The sequence below is a fragment of the Tigriopus californicus genome, chromosome 1, assembly GCF_007210705.1.
Source record: "Tigriopus californicus strain San Diego chromosome 1, Tcal_SD_v2.1, whole genome shotgun sequence".
NCBI classification, from domain to species: domain Eukaryota; kingdom Metazoa; phylum Arthropoda; class Copepoda; order Harpacticoida; family Harpacticidae; genus Tigriopus; species Tigriopus californicus.
In genome coordinates, this window is record NC_081440.1 from 14,266,918 (window position 1) to 14,286,741 (window position 19,824).

The 19,824-nt window shown below is 41.2% G+C and overlaps 2 protein-coding genes across 2 annotated transcripts in view; one reads left to right on the forward strand and one right to left on the reverse strand.

The window, feature by feature from the left end:
* Positions 1–3,901: 3,901 nt before the first annotated feature.
* The window catches only part of LOC131892256 (85/88 kDa calcium-independent phospholipase A2-like), a gene marked incomplete at its 5' end in the record, with an annotated part of 32,069 nt that continues 16,146 nt past the window's right edge, over positions 3,902–19,824 (forward strand). The window contains 5 exon segments of the mRNA XM_059242372.1: positions 3,902–4,214; positions 4,690–4,905; positions 4,961–5,135; positions 5,237–5,354; positions 5,432–5,556. Of these exon segments, the coding sequence (XP_059098355.1) occupies positions 3,967–4,214; positions 4,690–4,905; positions 4,961–5,135; positions 5,237–5,354; positions 5,432–5,556 (882 nt within the window).
* Positions 5,161–18,451, reverse strand: LOC131892640 (uncharacterized). Its single transcript, XM_059242497.1, has 4 exons — positions 17,586–18,451; positions 14,163–14,390; positions 8,019–8,093; positions 5,161–6,459 (listed from the first exon to the last, which is right to left on the reverse strand). The coding sequence occupies exons 1-4, from the start codon at positions 17,956–17,958 to the stop codon at positions 5,693–5,695; spliced, it is 1,443 nt and encodes a 480-aa protein (XP_059098480.1). The 5' UTR covers positions 17,959–18,451; the 3' UTR covers positions 5,161–5,692.

The following is a 19,824-nucleotide window of genomic DNA, read 5'->3' on the forward strand; positions in this document are numbered from 1 at the left end:
TGAAGCATAGTACCGTCAGCTTTGCATTACTAATTTTAAAAAAACCATCACTTTTGCTAAACATACCTTTAGCTCTTTTAGCCCAATTCAATGGAAAAAGATGACAATGAAAAGTTGCTAGTATATTACAAGTATTCAATGTATAGCTCTCTATTTACTCTTGTTGGGATGTCAAAAGTGCTTGTAATTATACCGTTCTAGGATTTTGAAGGTCACTCAGAGGAGTTGGTGCTGTATTTCTGGTGTCAGAATGGATCAACAATAAGTTGTTGACGATAGGTTTCGCAAAGTGTATAGTCGTGTTTCTGCGTTTGTTTGTCCGCAACGACAGGAGGCAAAGGAGAATGAAAAGAACTAGTCACCGACTCAAAACTCCTTGGTTCGAATAACAAAACCTCTCCGTAAAACCCCGAAGAAAATGAGCATAGACCATCCATACAACAGACAGAGGGACGGACGGACGCAGCAAGCAGTTCAATCCAGAGAAGAGGAATAGAACAGCTTTCCTCTGCTCGTCTTGTGCACCTACATACAACAAGCCCAAACACATTCAGGGCTCCTAAAAACAGAAGGAGAAAGGTTGGGAAAGTTATAATGTTATTAATTGTTAGATTGACGTCTTCAAAGTAACGATTGATATTCTTCGCATCCAAGAAAGCACAAATATCAATTAGCAATCAATTTTGTCGGATTTTTTTTTGTCCCTGAATTGGGATTTATTTTCAAATATTTAAATGATGGCTAAGTAAAACTAGTATAGCCAATTGAAAGCACAAAACGGTGGGCCTGGTTTCGCATAAAAGTATCAGCCATTAAGGACGAAATGGTTCAGAATGGCTGAATATCTTTCGTCTTTTTAACAAAGCGTAGCAGAAACATATTGCAGTCACGTATTCAGTTATGTTACATCCAGCTTAAATTGATTTCCTTACCTGAAATTAACTTTAGTCGAATGTTTCTTATGAAATAAAAAAATCTTAAAAAATCCAATTTTAATCCTTAAGACAAATGAAAATCATATATAAACTAAAATAAAATCTGAGCCAACTCAACCTAACTGAAAATCTCAATGCGACGAATTAGTGCATGTAATCAACTCGTTAAAGATTGTTTTGTTTCTAATCTAACGTAAAAAAGCTTGGACTATTGATATTTTTGAACCTGAAGGAACTTATGCTCAAAGAAAATTTAAATGTAATGCTCTTTCTAAGTTTTTTTTCTAATTCAATAGGCATATATTATATTATTTAGGGCTTCTTTTGCCCTTTTTACTATGAGTTATGAGTATGATCAATACTGATTTGAAATTAAGTCGGTATCAAGCCCTTTTTCAATTATTGTAGGGCTCGTTGGGACAAAGTGCAAACAGACATCAATTGTTTTGTTGTCACATTTTTGAGCAACTTCCTTCACCATTCTCTTTGAATTGCTGATGAAATTATTTTTTGTTGTACTGCTGTTCATTGATTACACTTTACGTCTTAATTAAAAATAATTTTTCATTGTTTCAGAATTTCTTTTCCTTCTATCCCTTTTTCCTATATATTTTGAATGTTAAGGGAGTTAAAGCTAAGCTACAACCAGGGTGATTGGTAGCTGGTCATGAAATTTGCAATGGTCTAGCAGCTACCTATCAAATATTCAAAGATACTTTTTGATGAATCATTCTTCTTTCATTTATAATAATCATAATAACTTTTATTGAGACTCAGATGTCAGATTATGAAAAATATAAAATTGTACGTATTCAGTTCAAATACAAAAATGGTTGCAAAGAATAAAATAATGAAGTGGTCAAATAATAGAATAATCAGCAAGATTGTAATTCCACATCATTTATGATTTATTATTTTCTGTTAGCATTTAATGTTTCTGCTCATTACTTGACATCAAACACATCTTTAAAAGCAAAAAACCTACCTAACAATACTTTTAGCAAATTGCTTATGAGAAACCCATTTTAAATGTGAAAGATATATTATTCGTAAACCTCAACAATTAGGCAAGATTTAGGCAACAACTTTTGGTCTGCATCATTGTCATCGTCATCTGGTTTGTACAGATATCAGTCACCTTTTCACACTTCTCTGGCTAGTTAATGTCAATCCCTCTTTCACTTAAAATCATGAGAGGAAATTTGTTTTCTGAAGGAGTTGAGAAAAACGGTTTGTCTCAAGTGTTTCCATTTTCCATGGTGTGTTTTGCAGAGAATGAGAAAAGCTATTTATTCAATAGAAGGGGCATTCTTTGTGCGAAGTTTGAAAATGAGGCTTCAAAAAAGTTCATATGGTCAAGATACCTGGAATGCGTTCATCATTTCATGTCGTTGAGTTTGAAGAGAAGAGCAAGTGCTCGTCCAAACTCCTCAAAACACAAGATGGCATGATGAAATAATGAGCACGTTTTAGATGTTTGACCATATCAACTTTTTTGAAATCCAAACTTGAATAAACCACATTTAAAGAGTGACCCGGTTGTTGAATTCACAGTTTTCTATTATGAGAACCGATTTTCAAGGTATGATTTTCACTTGAAACCACACAAAGCCAAATCTGATGTGTGGAAATGTTCTTTCCTTTTATAAGTGTCAAGAAACTTGCTTTCCAGCCATTGTGAACACAGAGCCATAATCATAAATAAATTTTATCGCAGTGACGTTTGATTTCCTTGGCTGCATCAGAGGGAACATTATATCTTTGAAAATCTGTCCTCATAGAAGAAAAGTGCTTTCTTTTAGTCTTTTTTACTTTTTCAGCCGTTGAAATGAAAAAAAAAAATTCCCTAGCATATTGTCTTTTCCGTTGAGGCTAAGACATGGCATTAAAGGGAGGACTGAAAACTACACTAATAATTGACATTTTTGAACGAATGATTTGAATCAAGAATACGTTTGCTGTTTCCTTGGAAAATACCGGTTAAATGCAATCGATCAAATCACAAAAAAAATCCAACAACACGTTCAATTAACTCATTACCCTTTTCCTAGATTTCATATCTTGATTTTACCGATGTTCAAAAATTCACAAAAAGCTTTTGAATGGTATCAGGGAATTTTGGATGAATAATCTGACCCTCTCTTGGATTTTTAGAATTTAGATGTACTGATATTTAAATGCATTCAGAAGACAAATCTCATTGTCACATTCTTTCCACTATTCAATGGTTGAACCATCTCTATCTTTCAACAGTCGGAAAAGAATTCAGCGGTTCAAAGATTCAACCCTGGATTTGACTCATGAGGCAATGGATCTCCCGGCATTTTGGGCACACACGCACGCCACTGCCGCTGGCATTCTCCTCTTTGCCATGCTCGATCTAATCTAGTACTGCTCGACAATGGTTGGTCTTGTTGGACCACTCTGGCCAACCATTAGGCTGAATCGAAGAAAGCCCGGACTTTCAGAAAAAAAATCACATGAATGTTAATCATCTCATACCCAAGACATAAGGAACTCTTTTTCCACCTAAATTACAATCACTAATATGCCAGTCAAACTGAATCAACCATGTTTTAAGCCAAATTACCTATTCCCTGGTTCAGACCGTCAGAGGGCAGTTAGGAGGGTTCGGCTAAGTACGAGACCATCTATTACTTGGCGCTCTCTGGCGGTACAATTTCTAAGCTCAAAGCAAAACAGAACTGTATCTAAGCCTTCCTACTAGGCCACATTCTCTCTTTGTGACCAGCCCCTCCCCATACTACCATTCTTAAGTGACACTTGAAGACATTGGAGAAACGGGAGAAGCTCCTGAAACGTGACCCTCTCTACAACCCCAACAGTTGACTAAGACTGTACTTTGACCTCTCGTTGTCGTTCATGCTCTTCAAGTAAGCCTCTTCTTATCCCAACACAATCTAAGCAGTTGACAGGTGTCAACTGCTTATTTCTTGATTACTTTCATAAAGCAGACCTTTTCTCATCGATATTGTGTCCAACCCTTTTTGTCCCCTTTGTGTCAGGAATCATGTCGTCCCTGTTCAATACGGTCATGTCCATGAGCAAAGCGGCCATTCAGAAGATGCAAGGACCGCTGGATCCCAATTTGGTCAAATTCATTCCTCATAATGACCTGGCGACAGTTACCGTGGTAGATCGAGAGGGAGCTTTGGTCCTGATTGGTCCCCGGTCCCAAATGGCGGCCAAGAAGGAGGATGGAACCATTGAAGTCTATGAGATTGTGGCTCACACGGAGAAAAGCAACAATAGCTACACGTTCGTTCATCCATGAACCTCTGGAATATGGAAGGGGGCGTTGAAGTTGAAATTGAGCAACATTGCATTCTTCTTCAAATGAGATTGACCTCAGATGGTATTTCAAATTTCAACTCAATCAAACCACTGGATCAGCAGTTAGGTCCTCTTAAAGCCTACTACATCGCTCTACACCCAAATGAATGTGTTAGTCCTATTGGTGTAACTGTTTGGCTAAAGAGGGCTTGCGCATTAATTATCTTCCTTTTTATGTTTTGCGCTTTAAAGGGGCTTAATGTTTGATCCAGCCGTTCAATGGAGTTGAATATTAAGATTCGTTGTCATAACGATCTGGGGCTAGTCTCATGGGAAAAAGAATGAAATGCGTATGTCAGCTCTCAACTCCAGCGTCCATGTCCTTCTTCCAGTGGTTTGTGTCCATCACAATTGTATGACCTGATTATGCCACAAATAAGATGTGTGGACCTTTGAATAGATTGCAGAGAATCCAAGATCTGTCAGTGGCCAAAAGCACATTCCAGTACTTTAGTCAGACCTTGGGAGTTCTGTTGGAACTGGATCCGGATCTGTGCGTGGTGGGACAGTTGCAGGGGATTTGCGATGTGCTCAGACTCCACCCAAAGTTAAGCCCATGTCATTTGGCTGTGATGTTTGATATGAGGAAGATCATTGAACGCTCCCATCTCCTCAAGTGAGCGTATGGAGCACCTAATGTTCAGTTCATGCTTTAACTATGGTATCGCTAGGTTTATAAATGCGGGCGATGCTAATGGGGTTACGCCATTGATGACAGCCGTTCAGAAGGAAAACATTTACATGGTCCGATTGTTGGTGAAGAACAGTGGGTCCAAGCACTCTGTGGACGAGAAGGGCAATTCTGTCTACCATTATGCCGCCATTTCCAATTGGGATATCATCGATGTAAGTTGAAATTTCTTGTATTTATTTCTTGAACTAGTTATCTACATACAGACTAGAGGATCACGAGTCCTATACATTTAGCACAATAAGTTACTTTTTAGGCCCTCAGCCACGAGCCTAATTCGTTATTGAATGAATGTAATCAAGAAGGGGACACGCCTCTTCACATCGCTTGCAAGAATGACAAACCGGATTGCGTCCAGGCCTTGCTTTGTGCTGGTAATACTGTCAAAGAAAACAATTTCAGGCACGCTGATATATATATGAAAAGGCATAAAAATGATTCATTTGAACAGGAGCGGATGTGAATATCACGGGCACTTTGGAGCAAGAATTGCCCGTTCAAACCGCGTCGAAATCTTCCAATCCCAAATGCGTCAAAGAAATCATTCAAATGTTTCCCAAGCAACTCCACGCTCAGGTAGGCATGGCTTCAATTATTTGTGACAACTTGTACTATTACGGTAGGTGTTTTTTTTGACGACACTGATTTTCTAGTTAATCAGTGTTGCCATTTGAGAGCATTGTGTCACAACGAAACTGGATGCCACGGATGCTCATCCCGACAATATCTTTTGTTTAATCAAGTCGTAGATCTTCCAAGCCTTTTGCTTGTCTTGAAGATCGAGTGGACCGTTTTGTTGCACTGCAGGATATCGCGTTTTGTCCTTGAAAGAAAACACGTTGTTGCTCAATGTGGGCAATTTTGGGCGCCAAGTTGTGGTTGTGGTAGTGATTGTAGTGTGCGATGGTAGGTGGTGGTTGGTAAGTGCATTGGGTGGGGATATGACAACACTATTCTCATGATGAATAATTGGCCCCGAGGACACCATCACCGGCACCGGAGGTGTCACTTTGGTCCTGAGGCGATCCAGGGGCGTCCGAGAAGTCACCAACAAATTGGCCAATCTTGATAGTGGTGTTATATAGACCGGGAACTTTTCCGTTTCCGTTGTATCCACGGCTTTGACCGTGGTAACCAGATCGCTGGCCCTCAGATTGGGAAACGTACTGAATTCTTGCTCTTCTTGGGCTTGCTTCTGGAATTCCTTGATGTGTTCCGATAACTCGCTGAGATAATCCGAGGCCTGAGAGTCATTGGTGCGAGGTTGATGATTCTTTCCGAAGGCTTTGTCATCATTCATCCGGCGTTTCCGCCAAGCCATTTGAGGATTCACTTCGTACTCGCACAAGAATGTCATTTCGAAGGAACAATGGAAGTCCGCCCACTGGTAGCCCATGAAACCGCCCACAATGTACATGCAGTGTTGGTCATCGCCTGAGGGCTGCGAGGGTCCCCAGTTGAATTGACGAATCAATTGACCTGAAAATACAATCGGCGATTAGAAACAACCGATTCACTTCGTACAGTACTGTACAATCAGCGAGGCCATCTTCAAGCACATCAGATGGTGTTTCATATTCTCATTCTCATGGTTTTGATCAATGTCGATTCTATTCGGATTGTCAATTCGTCGACCATGAAGCAATTCCACTTTGCATGGGATTCTGACCCACGAAGCTCATCCACGTCTCAAAGCAAAGAGGGCCAAAATGCGTGTTTATAAAGTAACCGAGTTGTGGTTACCGCTATTTTTCATTACCACTTGACTCGATTTATACAATCATTAATGATGGAATATATCATTTGGCCGACCAATTCAGGGTCAACAAGTTAGATTTTTAATCGCTTGAAAAAAAACGTATTCAAATATTGTCAAGACTCCGGTATTTCACCGCGTTCTTCAAAAAGTCGATTGAACGAGTGTTTTAATATTAAAAAAAAAGATGGTATATTTCCATTGATAAGACTTAGAGGTATTTGATTAATTTAGCCTGTCTTCTTTTAGCCTTTCAATCATCCTCAATTTCATGCTAACGCCTATCACTTGGTTGTAGTGGTGGTGGGAAAAAAGGAAGTGAGGAGGATTTATGATCCCGGAATAATCCAATGCTTGACCATGCTATTATACATTGGCGCTGTACGGTGCGGTTCAAATTGTGCAAAACTGCATTCTCAAAGGGACAACTTGACCAATAACCAACCAAACACTCATTTTAGTCCTGTTATGCTTGTGACGTGAAGTGACGCTGAGTGCTGTGCGAAAAAAAAGTAATCACCTCTCAACCTGAGTAACGTGCTTCTACGAAGTAGAATTGACCTTTGGCGGCCAAGTGCCAAAACAAGATGCCGGGGATCTTTTAATGTCAGTATAAAGAGGAATGTTTTCAGGTCACTGTGATATCGATGTAGTCCAGTGGGCATCTGGGGATGGACATGTTTTTTTCAGGGTCATGCTTTGTGTAACTGTTCCGGTTTTGAGTGAGTGGTTAATGTTTTGACCCATCTTGTTTACCTTCTTTGTCAGGATAGGATAGGGGGCAGCCAATCTGCTATATATTTGTTATTTGCGCTGCATGGAGGTAGGATGACTAGACATTCAAGTTTGGATTTCGCTCGGCCAACAAGTTGCCCTCAAAGGGGTCTCTTAAAACCTGTGGGTTGGTGTAGCTTGTCGCTTTTAGCGATCTTGTTTGGCACGGGCTCTAATTGAAGATAAGCATCAACAAGGAAACTGAATCACTTATCAGCCCAATGCCTGACTTGAACTTCCATTTTGATCCCGCGGAAGTGTATGAAGAACCTTTGTTCTGAGAACAGCCATGCATTGTGCATAAAAGAAAGACTATGAGACTATTCAGAACATCCGAATGATGAGTCAGTTTTTTAACATATCAACGGGAGTCGCTAGATTTCAAGTTGACATGGAAATCGTCATTCTTGTTGGTGTAATTTTCCTTTCGTGAGATTGAACTCGTTTTGACTTCAGGGAAGTTCCATAGAATCTCATCCAAATGTCAATGAAAGTTGGTCCAACTTACCAGTAGGAAACCACGCCCACTTTCCAGGGTGGCCATTGTCCGATCCACCGACCCACACGCCAGTTGTATGATCTCCTAAAAAAATATGATGGATCGTGTTTAGAGCCGATGAAGTTCCAAGATTCATGTTTTTATTCTGTTTTGAGGCTTGATCCTCTTCAACCAAGAGATTAGAACGGTAAGCAGAGTTGATTGGCCGCCTAGTTAATCGTTTTCAAGTACTAGAAACCCTCTATTGAGTTAATCAGTGTTAATAGTCAATGATTGCTTGACTGTTGGAACAGAAATAAATATTGACTAGACTTGTACAACTTCTGATTGGTTTGAAACAGTGTCATACTTGAATGGTCTCAATGATATGGAACTAATAGTCGCACTTATTCACGGAACGATTTGCATGACCTTACTGTCACAAACTGAAAATGTCTGCATTCCAATACTAATACAAACAAAACCTCATTTGCGTTTGTTTAAAAGTGGAAATTTGAGCTTATTATTTATTTTACCCAAATTGTCCTCAATTGGTCATTAAAGCTACATTTCATTCCCCGAGCCCAGTTTCGAGCGTAGAACAAACGAAATGCAAAAGCTGTAATCAAAGGGCAGAAAATGGTGCACTTTTTGATTTAGTAGAAAAATCCATTGGTCAATTATATCAAATTTTGAGGCAGGCCCTGTTAATTCGCCAATATGTGGGCTTTTTTGGCTTGCCGGATGCAATTTTCTCGAGTAATCGTCTAAGGCATTAGTCTCATTATTTGAGCTCCGAAACAAAAACCCAAAATATTTTTGTCTCGAGTCGTCGAGCATGCCCAACTATCATGTTTGAAAGAAGTAATTGTAGGTAATTTTGCATTGTTTCTCTGAAAAGGCCTCTGCATCTTAATTGTTTCTAAGTTAAACACAACTCTAACCGATTTCACGAAACAGGAAATCAAGCAGGTCGGCAAGTTTCCATCAGCAGGCCCAATTTACGTGTGTACAGTATATGAAGGAGTATAATGCGTAGATCAATAAAAATAAGGTTCTCGAAAGTTGATCTCGGGTCCTCCATTTGAATCGGTTCTTTAGCTTGTCAGTACCTCCAATAGATCACGAACAGAGACATCACAGCGGGGTATCGAACCTACGGCCTTGACTTGTGAAAAGTGCCAGGAGTGAATAATTTCAATTGGGTTCCGTAATCAAATATAAAAAAGTTGAAATTTAATATCAAATTGTTCAACCTGGCTCCACATCTTTTTCACTTGGTAAAGAATAAAGATGTGTTATTAAAGTATTTTAATTGAATAACCTATGATGAAATAACAATCCCAGCTTGCTCTACCCATTCTAAAGTGTGACAGGGCCATAACGATTTGACATGGGCTTCAAGGGCAGGTTTGACCAGCGCCATATGTGTATGTGTAAAAACACTTCGAGTTTTGGCTTGATGCTTCTTCCTCATTCTTCAATCGTACATTTTTGAACTGATCTGAGGTCACAGCAAATGTGATGTATTAAAGGTGCTTCAAGTTCGGACTTGTCTTGCGCTATTAGTATGGTTGAAGCTTAGTGAGCTTGTCTCCAAGTCCCTCGGGGTCAGGTTTAAAGAAGAAGAAGATTTGTGTAACGGTTTGGATTAGCTTCAAGGTGAATAATTTTGCAGAGTTGGAAGGGAGGGAAGGAAGGAAACACGAATTCCTCGTCTTAGAGTAATCGCCGAAGGAAACGTCTTCGTGAATAATCCCGTTTTATCCTGGTGGTTCTCGATTGTCAACCGGAATTGAACGCATTCTCGTACTTTTAATGACACACCAAAATATATCAAGTTGTCCTGGTGCAATCCCTCAAATTGGTGTGTCTATTTTGTTGTCAAAAAATACAGGGGGCCATGACGATGTGGCACGTTAGTAATTGACCATTAAATAGGTGCTATCAATCCCCAAATTAATGGATTAATTCACTTTTATTTTTTTGGTTGCATTTTCGCATTTTCGTTTGTTATTCGTACATTGATTTGCACCCTTTGAAAGAGCTTCGAGAAAGGATTTTCCAATTCGTAAAATTGATCCATTTTGTAAAAAAGTCCAAGCAGATTTTTTTTGACTCTAAACGCCCGCTTTTGGAGAATTCCGATCAATCTATCCGCCTACAAAAACAAATTTTCAGCTCAACGGCGTCAAGGAATAAAACTCACTCTCTTGTCACCCTGAGGGCCTAAATTCATGGCAACTTGTCTGCAAAGATAATGTAATTGACCAATAGATGTTCAGTGCCATTACATACTGAACAGTTTTGGAAAACGTTCAGAGTGAACCCCCTGTACCCGATTAGGTTTAACTTTGGTTAAGAATGGTTCATCCACAATACAGGGTGTAACACCTTTATTCGTGATTTCCATTTGGTAAAAATGAGCGTCATAATAATTTCCGACCTGATAGTTCTCATATTTGTTTTTTTATTGTGCTTTTTTTTTTAAAGTAATCTACCACACAATGTATAAAGTGCACTTACAATAATCAAATGAAGTGCCATGCGCGTGTTTGAGAAGCCCTGTTCCCGTTTCGTGTCTCCTTGATGAAGAAGATCCTAAAGACGCTCTTGCTTTGACGGTCGGTGATCTTGAGAGCGATCCTGGTGCGTTCATTGGATAGGTCATAAATTGACCAATAAATTTAGGGGCTTCTCGCTTTGCGCCTCATTAGACCCTGGACTCCAGAGGGACATACATGGCTAATCCTGATGGTAATTGATGTTCGTTTACGTACTCCGTGATACGTTAGAAGTGGCAATGTTGGAAAATGTGTGGCACACTACTACTTTCAAAGGAAAATCTCAAGTCTTTAATCATATGTCATGTGTTTCCTCTGAGATAACGAGCATGTAGTGTCTTTCGAATGATTCGTGCCACTGCCTTTGAACTCTTACCAACCAATGGACGAGAGGTCATTAGTATCCATTCAATTAGGTTAATGTTTCCGTTTGCTAGGAAATGCCTTGGCCATTTTGACTCTTTCCCTGTACTGGGTAGTAGGATGGCATTGAACTCACTTATCATGGCTAACAACCAGCTATTTAACGACAAGGTCTCAGTTCTAATTCCGCATCCATCAGAAAAAGCGTTCGTGCCGCTCTAATAGCGAGGATTACCCTACTTCCGATTTCATTCATCTTCTGAAGATGAGTAGTATCCTACTTCGCCTTAGACCTGATGCTGAATTCAGTTCGATATGCATTTTGTCTTGTCAATTCTCAAGTGGATTGAATGCAAAGGTGTCAAAAATGTACCGCGTTGTACGTATACTTACACGTTGTTTTGTTCTCATGAGAAAATGGAACGAGGAAAGGTGTCGATCAGGTTTGAAAATGTCCAAAGGCTAATTCGAACTTCCTTGTTTTCAACCATCGACATTTGCATTTTGCAGGCAAGTATATGATCCTGCCATTCTGCATGCAATAGAGAAACAAATTCTCCTCGATTTTGGGAGCTTGTCGCTGGGCAAGATTGTTAACCCAGGAATTGGCGCTCCCAGGGACATCTGGTGTTACTTGAACGTCAGAGTCCCATTCCTCTACAACCAGAGGCCAATTTATTTCCAGCTCATTCTAAAGATATTTGTTCTGTTCGAGACATAATAGACAGAGATTGCATAGAGTTTCTTTTAAACTTAGATGCCATAAAAAGTAGTTAATGTCCGTTCTGCTTTTTGCTAATATTTTATGCATCTAACAAAGAGCAAATGGTTTTGTTTTTGTTTTTCAGTTAATATCTAGTACTTGGAGAATACGTCTTGAAAATCGCATGACTGTTCAGTTACTTTAACAGATCATGTCAAAGTGGCCTTCGTTTGTAGCGAGGTATTGGTGTCTCAGACAATTTTGCGAACAAGGCTTTGAGTATACACCCTGACACAATTTTGAGGGAAAAAAATATTTATTCGCGTGCAGGAATTGCATCATAACTACAGGAGGATCAAGCTCATCCATAACGGGTTTTTTGAGTCTTCGTATTCCTCATCGTCATAGGTCCCGAATTGCTCCATCATGCAATGCTGAACCCGTTTAATGCAAACTGTTCTTGGGAATCCCAGGTGATCGATTTGACGTTCGCGAATAACCCTAGCTTGGCTTTGGTGGGGTGTACCGTACATCCGCCTTCTTGGGAATCCCAGGTGATCGATTTGACGTTCGCGAATAACCCTAGCTTGGCTTTGGTGGGGTTTGAATGGAACCTCTTTCCGGCTGGATCGGTTACTGTTCGTAGGTGTGATTTTAGAGGATTGACCCTCAGCAGGTCTCTTCCGGGATACTCATAAAGACTTGGCGAATGCAAGTTCAGGATCACGTTAGCTTCAGCCTTGTCTAGTTAACTTGCGGAAATCATTGATCCCACTGAGTTTTCGCATCCAAAATTACATCAAGGCTGATTCGATAGTCTGACAAGATTATCGAAATTCTTTTTTTTAACAAAAATGGTTTTTCAAATCCTTACTTCCTTTACATAGATTGTATTTCTGGCACAAAAGAAGGGTTTTCATGTAGTGAGTGATTGCTGATCACAAACCCAACTCAGGCTTAAAGTGAGCCAGCATGATCCCAAAGGACTGCCAAGTGTGTGCAATAAGTAAAGACCCATCGTTTCCTGAGACGCAAGTGCATTTTCATAGTCACGGCACTCAAACTGTTAATCAGCCACTTCTGGTATCAATTTGCAAATAGCATGCGGCCCAAAAATGCACAACTGCTCATGCTACAGAATTTCAAAGAATCCCCACCATACTAGTTATTATTCAAATTCTTTTCAACTGAACTTTCGTCAACAATCCTTTTTCAATGTCTTCCAACTTATCCACTGAATAGCTTAAAACATATTGAGTGTCGAAGTTCGATATTCACGAAGTTAATCGCCTTTCATAGGCAAACTGGTTGTTGACAACCACTTCAATGGCTTGGAGCTACTACATAGAGCATATACAGTAGGCTCGTATAGAGCACGAGAGTCACGTCAACACGAAGGAATTTGCCGATTTCAAGCGAATAAAGAAGGCGCCCAAGGAAGCTGTTCTATTTGAAAACGGATATCCTAGATCCTTTCAATCCGTAGCTTTAATGAGGGACCCTCGAGCTCGAGTTTGAGTCCTGATTGGATCAATCCAACATCATTCTCTTGGATATTTGTAGTACGTGGAGGAAGACGCACAATTCTGTGCGAATGAAAAGCTCGTTGGCTACGTACGTATGAACTACCATTCATTGGATGAAGGCTTCGGGGGCAATTTTCGCCCAGATAAGAATCAATGGAAGACAAACGATAGATCATGAGTGTGTATGTTTGTTTATCATCATCGTCTCGTTGATCAAAAGACGAATTGTCCCAGATCGCGAGGATTTGCGCTGACTCATGTTGACTTCGGTCTGTGAGAGAATGGCACTATTCTGTCAGCAAAATGAAGATGATGGTGATGATTCCATTCAATTCACTACTCCACCATACCTCGTGATCACTAGTGGGTTGCAATTGAAGAAACCGTCCAAAGAGTTTCGCTTGATTCAAGCACAATCCTTCTACGAGGGGATTGAAACAATCCTGTGTTGGCACGCGCTTTTTTCTGATCCAGATTTTCCCCTCCAATGAACCTCCAACATTGAACATAATAAACGTCTGTCGGCATTCATGAACTGATTCAGATGTGTGTCATGAATGCCTTTTTTGTGTAGTTGTTGTTTAGTTCAAGCTAAAGCTCCGCAAGCGGGCGCTGAAGAGTAGATTACCCTGAGAAATGTGGTGGCTTCAAACCGATACACATGGCCAAAAAATCATTTCCGCGATATGAACTCGAATGGTCAAGATTCAAATACCAACAACGACGATGACCTTGAATCCAGGTTTTCATTGTACGCCATATGAGGGACTAGAGCGCTCTATTTGGTATGCACTACTAACCTCTTCCCAATGCTCGGGCCCTCTTTCTTTGACAACACTTTCGTTCGAATCTCCAATATGTTATGTAGGCACATATCTAGATTATCCCCGCACGCCCCGGACACGCCTTGACAAGCGTGGTCGTTGAGTATGGAAGGCAGTGTTTGTTTTCCCCCTTCTGGCTCACACCCTTCTCCAAAAAGTGCTTGCTTGGGTGAGGGCCTACCATTCAGTCTTACCGTGTTTCTCAAGCCATTGCTTGAGACTGTCGTTCTCCTCGGTGTTTTCGATGCATGCCAAAGAGACAGACTGTCCAAAGGAGTGGCAGAACTCCATTGCTCGGAACCAATTGAGCTTGAAGTAGCCGTAGAAGTAGCATTTCCCGCCGATTTCGTGGAAGGCGATGGGGCACAAACTCGACTCATTTTCGAAGGGCGGGGCCGTCAGATCGGTGTTGATTCGGTACACTACAATAGTGATGAAAAATAGTAGTGACCGATTGATCAGTTGCTGGTTATTGATCATGATTATCCTATCCAATGACCTGAGCTCGTGAGCTCGTAAAGTCGTACATATTACGTCCAATGGTGGTCTGCAATCAATTTCCATGTCTTGTGCATGGATGATGAATGATATGCCATTTTGACTGGCTTCCAAAGGGAATTTGTCCTGAGTTTGAACGAACAGTCTTAAAGTCTAGACACGTTAAAAACATTGGTTTTTATGGATTCCTCGTGAACCCAGCATTCATAAATACACCCCCCCCCCATTAGCCGTGACACAAAACGTAATTCTGCTTTTCATCGCCTATCCACAAGATTGCGCTCATTCCATCATTCCAAGTACTTTAAGAATTGCATGAAGATATGAGCCTGTGAATGAAAACGGTAACTTACAATAATCTCATGTTATTAGCCTACTATTACGAACACGAAATTGCATCACTTCCGCCCTGACACGAATGCCCGAGTAAGACTCCGCTATTCATTAGCATTCGACCCTTTCAACCTTGAACCCAACGAACAAATTGATCCAAAGGTTTTTGTGGCGTTCTTCAAGGGCTCAACCTCAGGTCTCTTTGGGTCGTCATGCTTAGTTTTTATCATTAATGGAATGTGAAGAATGGACAAAAATATTGAGATTAAACACTCGTTGAATCCCCGGACAGAAATGACCTTCCTTTCTGGATGTAGAACTTAAGAGCTGGAGAAGGTGTGAGGTCTGTACAGTATTCGCTATGTTAGTAAATATTGACTCATTTATAACGGTTGGTCTATGGTCACTACTTGACATTTGGGAAGCAACTAAGGCATGAAGCATAGGACGAAACGTTCTTATTTGGCACATATCTGCCGCTTGCAATGGGCGCCCCAGCCATCGAGAACTGGTTTCTTTGGCGAGAGCGCCTGCAGGAGGGAATTCTAGGGATAGGAAGTTGCTTTAGCCCCATATACTGGAGAGAGACATGAGTGCAACACCGGTAAAGCCTATTCCCCAAGGTTACTCGCCATCATTACACATCATCTCTTTGAAAAGGGTCCCTCGTCGTCCGAAAGTTGCCAACCCTTCTGGCATGGAGAGGGCATTTGGTATTATCAAGGCTAAAGACACAAACCATATGATGCTCGGCTCGTTCTTAATTTCAACCATTTTCTTAATCAATATCCCCCGTCTATAGGACTTCCTCAATGATGGTTGTAGATGCACATGTAATCCAAAGAGATGCTCACACCTGGATTAAACCAGTTCTAAGGGAGACCCATTTCAAGGCATGGGTAATTCCAGCTTGGCAGGTCTTCTTGGTGCCCCTTAAATGAATGATGACCGGGCGAATGAGAGTTCATTCAAATCGGATTTTACTCGACTTCCGACTTGATGGCCACGCCGGACCGATCCAACTACCAGATCAAATGCAGCTGTGTCCATGTGCGATCTTGAAACAGGAAAATGATCAAACAGCAGCATTCAGCACCCCTTGATGGCATTTCTGAGTTCCGTAGATAATCTCCAGGGAGTCTAATCAGGACCTCCTTTATCTTTCTTCTGTGTCTGTCTGCTTGATGTGAGCTCTAGTCCTTTTGAAACATGAAAGATTTATTGCATTAGGGAAGGTCTTTAATGACCCAAGAAATATTACGAGTGCACGGGAGCTTGCTCGAGTACCAACACTGTGATTATTTGAGGACTATCGTTTGAAGAATTTGAGTGCTTGGAAGAAAGGAAATGTCGATCTACAATAGTTGTAGTTGGCCAAAACGCAGATAAATGGTCATTAAGTACGGGCCTTAGCAGCACGTTGACTTTTTACTATACACATGTTTATTTTGTCTTTTTCTTGGCTGCTTGCTCTACCTCTATCTAAAATAATCAGACAAAAACTGAATAAAAAAATTTAGCTCTAGGAAAAGAGAAAAACTTCAAGTGTATCGCACACGGACTTACACTAAGGCCTTGACCTATGGTCGATTGGACATCAACTTTTAGGGAAACCTCGGAAGGATCTTAAAAAGTGACGTCTTATGGTGGCGTTCCTATGAAGCTCAATTGGGCATTGATGTGCTGGCCCTCTGTTTCGGTCACCCTAAACATTGAAGGATATCGACTTCGCCCTATAGTACAATGTGGTACCCAAAAAAACGGTGTTTGCTGCCTATCTGAAACGAACTCGTTCTTCCTGTTCGTTCTTCCATAAGCTTAAGACAAGATAGAACGGGAAGGAGCGCGAAATTGACGGGAGAAGGTATGAAAGGGCCGAGGAGGCCCAAGAAAACTTGTCACCTTGACAAAGGAGGCGTTTTAATGTTCATTCTCTCATTGTTTCTGATCAAGTTTGCTCTCGAAGATAAAACAAACCATGTCTCGAGTACATCTTGTGAAGTATTGAACTATTGTGAATGCAGTGGTTACCTATTTTCGTAATTATTTGAAATCTGTACATTTTCATTTTTGTATTGAAATCGAACAAATCCGAACTGAAATGTTCTCAAGTAATTTCGAATTGCAAAGGAGTCCTTTTTTTACACTGTACGTTGCTTGAGTTAAGAAAGTTTTAATGGCCTACATCTGTCCAACCTGTTGACTGCTTCAGTGCACAGTGCTCCATAGCAAATCAAGCTATCAATGCATCATGGGCTATTTCTTGATAAGGACTTGAAAAGGGCCGTGCATTCGACGGAAACATTTGATCATCTCCCCCGTCGATGTTTCAATGATCAGTTAGGATTTCAAGTTCAAACGAGTGACCTGTCTCGTACTTATTTGGTTGAACATCTGCAGTATAACCAACACAGACAGCTCCTTTTTGCCGCTTATTCTTGGTCGTATACTATGTGTAGGTCTTGTTGAACGATCAGAGAATTTGACCAACCCTCTTACACTTTTCGAAGCTTTACTTTATGTATTGGGTTTAAATCTCGTTTTCCAAGATTGCTTGTGCGTACTTCGTATCTAATGAGAGAGACCCTTTGCGTTTGAGTCTTAGCCAAGATCCGGATCCTAAGATCCTATGATCCTGCAATCCTGCAGGCTTTGCGTCCGTCGATTAGTCAAACACTGTCGAGAAGTGACTTGGAGGCAAGAAACAAGAGCAGCTCCGAGTAAGAATACCTTCCCTCTACCTCAACATCAATCCTCGAGCCAAAAAACAGGGATTCCATTCTTACCCCCGGAATCGCTGTTACTACTGCTGCTCCCATCCGAAATGCTGTTGCCCCTTCGGTGGCTTCCATTGCGGCCATTGCCAATGACCTGACCGCAATCCACGAAGCTTCCCTGGATATTGAGGGCGACAACCAAATTCACCAATATGACCGTGCGTCTCCAAGTGTTACTTGGGTGCGAACGACGGGATTGCGTTATTCGCCTTTGGCCCGAGGACGTCTCGACTGGTTCAGGTCTCTTTTGGTCGTCGTCGTCCTCGTGGATGTTGATGTGATTGTTGTTGTTGTTGTTGTTGTTGGCGTCGTCCTCTTCTTCTAGATCATAATGCGGTCTCTGCTTCCGAAGGACACCCATACCTCTGGGCATCGAAACCATTTTCCTGTTTCACTCTTGACTTACCGAACTTTGAAAGAGGGGGAGGGAGGAGGGGTGAGTAGGATTGCAATGAGTATGGAGACGCGGATATTGAATGGAATGAAGGTCTCTGTTTTTAATGGTCTGTGCATTCGAATGTCCACCTGATTTTCATTTTGGATTGTTATGCACAATAGCACACACCCTGTAGGTCCACAACATCACCTTCACTGGCACTATTTTAAATTGTACTGTAATAGCTCTTGATACCGTGTTGATGAATGCGGGATTGATTCGCGACTGATGTCAAAAACTCTCCAAGGCAGACTAGGTTTCCCATCCTAAGGAGCGGTCGGGCAAAGGTGGTGAAATCTTTTTTTTTTTTTGACAAACTGCCAGCATCTATCCATCCATTCATCCCAAACGGGAGGAACGTCGAGTCCTCGTTTTGTGTGTGAGTGAGTGAGAGAGTGAGGAGTGCCTTGTAAGAGCCGTTAGGCCCTTTGGTAGGCAAGGGAGGCTTCCAAAACAAAACACTCTTCAGTCCATTGGTATGAAATGTCACTAAACAAGATTATTGCCAAATCATAGAGTCACACATTCACATCATTATCCCGGGCAAGTACTAGCGACTCCAGGTAGGCCGGGTCTCGATCTTGTTGGCAGCCATGAAATCACGGGATCAACGAAGCTCTAGTTAGCCCTGTGACATGCCTCCTTTTGTCTCTTGATCTTTATTATTAGCACGTCTGTTATGTGACACGATGTGGCAATGGAGAGGGTCTACTCAACGGTGTTAGGCATGCATGCGTGTATGGAATGGACTCTAGATATCTGATCTCGACGAGGGCGAACGTGACATTGAAAAATGAGGGTCTTTCGAAGGAACAACCAAAGTGGAAAGCGGAACTGTTCGGATACCCCTTTAGAATCTCTTTCTTTGATGTCCGTCCGTTACATTGGCATTTGGGAATGTGATATCCCCTTATGAAGGGTAACCTTTTACTCTCGGCTGATTGTTCAGATTAGTCGTTTCGAGTAAACCATGAACGCACTCGAGGTAACTAGATTAGCCTGCCATCTCTGGAGTTTGTCGCAACGGGCTTACGGGGGGAAAGTTGAGCTGGGGGCATTTTCACTTTTCGAGCCTTTCTTCTTTAGAATCGCATTCTCAGATCTCGTGATGGAGCCACTTAGTCTTGTTATCGCGGCTCAAAACTCCCAGTTTATGGCAGTTGGTCCCGTTTCACCAGTTGCCACTACACCTCGTAGGGAGAGAAAGCGTTAGAGGCCTATTAGGACCCAATGGAGGCACCTCAACTCAATATTTGTAGTACCTTCTTTCGCATCAAATCTAACTTGAAGTTTAGCTACGGTGTGATCTCAAATATTGGATTGTTTTCAAATTCTCGGCATTCCTGTTTTATTTAGCGGAGTATTTGAACTCATAGCAATTCATGCGTGCAGTCTTTCATTGTTGAGCATCAGTGTGGTTTCTGAGTTTTCTTTGCATTTCTTCACTATCGCCCAAAAGTGATTAAATCTCGTTGTCAAGAGCTCGTTTTCTCCTCTCCCTTGCCTTTGTGACTGGGCTGTGTATGAATGATATGATTACTGCATTGCTTTTCATAGCGATCGTGACTGTGCTTGGAGGAGGATCATCCACAATTGGCGATGTTATCAGAGAATGCCCACTTTCAATTTTCCGTCATCGTCATGAACTCGGGATCATCTATCCTTTCAGTAGCGGCTGAACAAATGGACTTGACTAAGGCGATTATTTGCTTCCCAATTGGGTATGAAAGGTCTCTTACTTGGTCGGGGTAAAAGAAGTAAAAGGGGAACTATATTGGATAGAAAGTTTCCCATTGAGTTTGAGGCGTTTTT

Coding starts and splice junctions, on each gene's coding strand:
- LOC131892640 (XM_059242497.1), bottom strand. CDS start 17,958: ATGGTTTCGATGCCCAGAGGTATGGGTGTCCTTCGGAAGCAGAGACCG. Junction 14,391..17,585: donor TAGTAACAGCGATTCCGGGG/GTAAGAATGGAA, acceptor TCACTATTGTAG/TGTACCGAATCAACACCGAT. Junction 6,460..8,018: donor GTGGGCGTGGTTTCCTACTG/GTAAGTTGGACC, acceptor TTGTATTTTCAG/GTCAATTGATTCGTCAATTC.